The following is a 6,107-nucleotide window of genomic DNA, read 5'->3' on the forward strand; positions in this document are numbered from 1 at the left end:
TTTCGCACGCGGGGGTGGCCCTTTCTTTGGTGCTGACGCTGCTCCGTTGCCCTTACTGACCCACGTTCCTCCAACCCCGCAGCATCCTCATGACCGGCTACGCGGTGCGGAACCTGCTATTTGGACGGCCCCCAATGGAACAGCTAATGGAGGAACTGGAGTACGTGAACAAGAAACTCTACGAAAGCGCAGACGCTGAATCCCAGAGGAAGGCGTGGACCAAGCCCGAGGACCACGTTGAACTGTGATTGGCATACGACCCCGTCACATGTCCAAATCCCAAGCTTCTCAAAATCCAACTGGCCAACAAGGCCCAAACTATTTTTTTAAATAAATGTATCTTTACAGTTGGTCCTGAGATCTCTGTCTCATTTGATCATGCATGCCTTTACCCAAAGAAACATGGGAACAGGAATAGGCTATTCAGCCCCTCGAGCCTGTCCCGCCATTCAATGGCTGACCTGCGGCCTAGCTCCATATACCTGCCTTGGGCCCGCATCCCTTAATGTCTTTACTTAACAAAAATCTATCTCCGATTTATAATGAACTGATATTGCTTCGACTGCTGTATGTGGGAGAGAGTTCCAAACCCCTACCACCCTTTGAGTGAAGAAGCTCTTCCTAACATCTCTCCTGAACGGTCCAGCCCCAATTTTTAGACTCTGCCCCCTAGTTTTAGAATCTCCAACCAGTGGAAATAATTTATCTTTATCCACCCTGTCTTTCCCTGTTAATATCTTTAGTACTTCGATCAGATCACCCCTCAGCCTTCTAAATTCTAGCGACTACAGGTCTAATTTGTGTAATCTCTCCTTGTAACTCAACTCCGGGTATCATTTTAGTAAACCTTACGTTGCACTCCCTCCAAGGCCAAAATATCCTTCCTGAGGTGTGGTGCCCAGAACTGCTCACAGTGACTCCAAGTGGGGTCTAACCAGGGGCTGGTAAAGCTGCAGCATAACCCCTGTGTCTGTATATTCCTACGGTGCAGTGCCCATAACTGCTCACAGTGACTCCAAGTGGGGTCTAACCAGGGGCTGGTAAAGCTGCAACATAACCCCTGTGTCTGTATATTCCTAAGGTGTGGCGCCCAGAACTGCTCACAGTGACTCCAAGTGGGGTCGAACCAGGGGTTGGAGCATCCAGAGTTGGGAGCTGCAAAATCGGAAATAAAAACAGAAAATGCTGCGACTACCCAGCATCTGTAGAGAGAGCGAGACACGAGTTCATGTTTCAGTTTGATAGTCAGAATGGGGGCAAAAGGGGTTTTAAGCAAGCAGAGATGATGGGCTGGATTCTCCGATCCCTGACGAAGAAATCGTGTCCGGCGACAGGGCAGAGAATCCCCCACATACGTTGAAATTGGGGGCAGCGTACTCTAGGAGTACACCGCACGCCGTATCCACGGCCTCCGCACGTTGGCTGAGGCGCGCCCCCTGATGCTCCGCCCCCGACGGCGGGGGTCTCTCATGGTCTCGCCCGTCGGAAACTCAGCGTGGCGGCTGCGGACTCAGTTCGTTAGTGGGGGAGCATTTTGGAGATAGTGACCACAATTCTGTGACTTTCACTTTAGTAATGGAGAGGGATAGGAACGTGCAACAGGGCAAGGTTTACAATTGGGGGAAGGGGAAATACGATGTTGTCAGACAAGAATTGAAGTGCATAAGTTGGGAACATAGGCTGGCAGGGAAGGACACAAGTGAAATGTGGAACTTGTTCAAGGAACAGGTGCTACGTGTCCTTGATATGTATGTCCCTGTCAGGCAGGGAAGAGATGGTTGAGTGAGGGAACCATGGTTGACAAGAGAGGTTGAATGTCTTGTTAAGAGGAAAAAGGAGACTTATGTAAGGCTGAGGAAACAAGGTTCAGACAGGGCATTGGAGGGATACAAGATAGCCAGGAGGGAACTGAAGAAAGGGATTAGGAGAGCTAAGAGAGGGCATGAACAATCTTTGGCGGGTAGGATCAAGGAAAACCCCAAGGCCTTTTACACATATGTGAGAAATATGAGAATGACTAGAGCGAGGGTAGGTCCGATCAAGGACAGTAGCGGGAGATTGTGTATTGAGTCTGAAGAGATAGGAGAGGTCTTGAACGAGTACTTTTCTTCTGTATTTACAAATGAGAGGGGCGATATTGTTGGAGAGGACAGTGTGAAACAGATTGGTAAGCTCGAGGAAATACTTGTTAGGAAGGAAGATGTGTTGGGCATTTTGAAAAACTTGAGGATAGACAAGTCCCCCGGGCCTGACGGGATATATCCAAGGATTCTATGGGAAGCAAGAGATGAAATTGCAGAGCCGTTGGCAATGATCTTTTCGTCCTCACTGTCAACAGGGGTGGTACCAGGGGATTGGAGAGTGGCAAATGTTGTGCCCCTGTTCAAAAAAGGGACTAGGGATAACCCTGGGAATTACAGGCCAGTTAGTCTTACTTCGGTGGTAGGCAAAGTAATGGAAAGGGTACTGAAGGATAGGATTTCTGAGCATCTGGAAAGACACTGCTTGATTAGTGATAGTCAGCACGGATTTGTGAGGGGTAGGTCTTGCCTTACAAGTCTTATTGAATTCTTTGAGGAGGTGACCAAGCATGTGGATGAAGGTAAAGCAGTGGATGTAGTGTACATGGATTTTAGTAAGGCATTTGATAAGGTTCCCCATGGTAGACTTCTGCAGAAAGTAAGGAGGCATGGGATAGTGGGAAATTTGGCCAGTTGGATAACGAACTGGCTAACCGATAGAAGTCAGAGAGTGGTGGTGGATGGCAAATATTCAGCCTGGATCCCAGTTACCAGTAGCGTACTGCAGGGATCAGTTCTGGGTCCTCTGCTGTTTGTGATTTTCATTAATGACTTGGATGAGGGAGTTGAAGGGTGGGTCAGTAAATTTGCAGACGGTACGAAGATTGGTGGAGTTGTGGATAGTAAGGAGGGCTGTTGTCGGCTGCAAAGAGACATAGATAGGATGCAGAGCTGGGCTGAGAAGTGGCAGATGGAGTTTAACCCTGAAAAGTGTGAGGTTGTCCATTTTGGAAGGACAAATATGAATGCGGAATACAGGGTTAACGGTAGAGTTCTTGGCAATGTGGAGGAGCAGAGTGATCTTGGGGTCTATGTTCATACATCTTTGAAAGTTGCCACTCAAGTGGATAGAGCTGTGAAGAAGGCCTATGGTGTGCTCGCGTTCATTAACAGAGGGATTGAATTTAAGAGCCGTGAGGTGATGATGCAGCTGTACAAAACTTTGGTAAGGCCACATTTGGAGTACTGTGTACAGTTCTGGTCGCCTCATTTTAGGAAGGATGTGGAAGCTTTGGAAAAGGTGCAAAGAAGATTTACCAGGACGTTACCTGGAATGGAGAGTAGGTCTTACGAGGAAAGGTTGAGGGTGCTAGGCCTTTTCTCGTTAGAACGGAGAAGGATGAGGGGCGACTTGATAGAGGTTTATAAGATGATCAGGGGAATAGATAGAGTAGACAGTCAGAGACTTTTTCCCTGGGTGGAACAAACCATTACAAGGGGACATAAATTTAAGGTGGAAGATATAGGAGGGATATCAGAGGTAGGTTCTTTACCCAGAGAGTAGTGGGGGCATGGAATGCACTGCCTGTGGAAGTAGTTGAGTCGGAAACATTAGGGACCTTCAAGCAGCTATTGGATAGGTACATGGATTACGGTAAAATGATATAGTGTAGATTTATTTGTTCTTAAGGGAAGCACGGTAGCATTGTGGATAGCACAATTGCTTCACAACTCCAGGGTCCCAGGTTCGATTCCGGCTTGGGTCACTGTCTGTGCGGAGTCTGCACGTCCTCCCCATGTGTGCGTGGGTTTCCTCCGGGTGCTCCGGTTTCCTCCCACAGTCCAAAGATGTGCGGGTTAGGTGAATTGGCCAATGATAAATTGCCCTTAATGTCCAAATTGCCCTTGGTGTTGGGTGGAGGTGTTGAGTTTGGGTAGGGTGCTCTTTCCAAGAGCCGGTGCAGACTCAAAGGGCCGAATGGCCTCCTTCTGCACTGTAAATTCAATGATAATCTATAATTAATCTAGGACAAAGGTTCGGCACAACATTGTGGGCCGAAGGGCCTGTTCTGTGCTGTATTTTCTATGTTCTATGACACAGTCGGGGGTGGGCCTATCCGCGGGCAGGAGGGGGGGGACATTATTCGGGGCTGGGGGCCCTGGTGGGGGGTTGGTCCGGGGTGCGTGAGCCAGCCGAAGGGGGTGGGGACTATTTTGTGGGCTGGATCCGTGAGCGACATCCGCCATGAAGCACGGCACGGCCGCTGCAGGCCGCCACTGTGCGTGATGTTGCTAACTTTGCCTTAGTTCAATTGCTCCGTTTTATCACCTTTGCTCTCGAGTCGCCAGGTATCTTTATGATACCGCCACATGGTTCAAGTCCGAGTAATGATCAATAATCCAATACACCGATTAGTAAGATTTAAATCAAAGCACATTTATTATACACAGTAATCGCTACTCATGCACAAATTCTACGTCTAAGCTACTTCTATAACTAACAGGCCTATACTTAACTTCAGACTGGCCCACCAGGTCAGGGAAACGAATGGCCTTTCGTTCGGGTTCTGAGCCTGCGGGATTCGAAGTTGGTACGGATTGGTAGCTAGGAGCGCCTATCTCGTAGCGAGCGTTGAAGTAAGGTTCGATCGGCTGCTGAAGAGTGAAGAGCTGGAGAAGCGGTGGAGAAAAGCTGAAGAGAAGAGAGCGATTTGAACTTGGGGCTCAACTCTTATAGTCCCCAGGGGCTTCCCGCCTTTCGGGGCGGACCCTGTACCTGGTTCTAGGTGATTGGACTTTGTCCCAATCGCTTGGTTCGATTTTCTCCAATGCTGGAGCGGTTCCCTGATCGATGGGCGGTCTTGAGGTGCTCGTTCACCTCCTTTTGTGTCGGCTCCTGCTGGCGCCGAGGAGTCTGGCTCTGCTTTGTGTGTCCAAATGTTGCTTATTGTTCCTGGGGATTGCTCATCAGTATGCAGATGGCTGTTGTTTTGTTATGCTGATGGTTGCTGGTATCGATAGTGTCTGGCCTTTCCAGAGGTAAACACACAGCCAACCTGCAGCCGCTCATTTTTGTCTTGTTGGCTGACTTTCCCATCAGCCTTTGCCGTTCGCCATTTTGAATCGGGAGTTGGCCATTTTAAGTGGCTACAGCGACAACGGACCCGGCAATTCTCCAGGCCGTATTGGCAGCTAGAGCCGGATGCTCTATGCCGCCTTTCTGCCAACCCCCAGCAAAACGGGCAACCGGTGGCCGTTTGCCGCCGGTTTTCTTGCCGCCGTTCCCACGCCGGCGTAGGGACATAGTCTCCCAAACAGAGAACCCAGCCCGATATTTCTCCATAGTTGGAACACCATTTGGAAGAAGCGCTGAGGTTAGTGAGGGCACAGAATGTGTTCTGGGCAGGGGACTTCAATGTCCACGGCCAAGAGATGGTTACTAAACCCAACAACACAAAGATAGGTAGGAAAGTAAACTGTGAAGAGGACGTAAGGAGCTATGAGGAAACATAGGTTAAGTGAATGGGCAGAAATCTGGCAAATGGAGTAAAAAGTGGGGAAAATGTGAACTGGTCCAGCCAGAATACAAAGCTTATTATCGAAATGGTGAGAGATTGCAGAGCTCCGAGATGCAGAGGGCAGATCTGGGTGTCCGAGTGCATGAATTGCTAAAGGTTAGTTTGCACAAACCGCAAGTCATTAGTTAAGTTAATACAACGTTAACGTTTATTGTGAGGGGAACTTGATAACCTTGGTAAGGCCGCACTTGGAATATCGCGCACAATTCTGGTTGCCACACTACCAGAAGGATGTGGAGGCTTTGGAGAGGGTGCAGAGGAGGTTTACCAGGATGTTGCCTGGTCTGGAGGGTGTTCGCTATGCGGAGAGGCTGAATAGACTCGGAATGTTTTCATTAGAAAGACGGAGGTTGAGGGGCGACCTGATGGAGGTCTACAAGATTATGAGGGGCATGGATAGAGTGGATGGGCAGGCACTCTTTCCCAGGGTGGAGGGGTCACTCACCAGGGGGCATAGGTTTAAGGTCCATGGGGCAAAGTTTAGAGATGTGTGAGGCAGGTTTTTTAC

At 49.2% G+C, this 6,107-nt stretch overlaps 1 protein-coding gene across 1 annotated transcript in view; it reads left to right on the forward strand.

Moving 5' to 3' along the window:
* Positions 1 to 350, forward strand: part of ggcx (gamma-glutamyl carboxylase) — a 59,652-nt gene extending 59,302 nt beyond the window's left edge. Inside the window, 1 exon segment of the mRNA XM_072486109.1 lies at positions 83 to 350. Within this exon segment, the coding sequence (XP_072342210.1) occupies positions 83 to 248 (166 nt within the window). The 3' untranslated portion in view covers positions 249 to 350.
* The last annotated feature ends 5,757 nt before the right edge of the window (positions 351 to 6,107 follow it).

This window comes from Scyliorhinus torazame, chromosome 20 (genome assembly GCF_047496885.1).
Source record: "Scyliorhinus torazame isolate Kashiwa2021f chromosome 20, sScyTor2.1, whole genome shotgun sequence".
Lineage (NCBI taxonomy): Eukaryota > Metazoa > Chordata > Chondrichthyes > Carcharhiniformes > Scyliorhinidae > Scyliorhinus > Scyliorhinus torazame.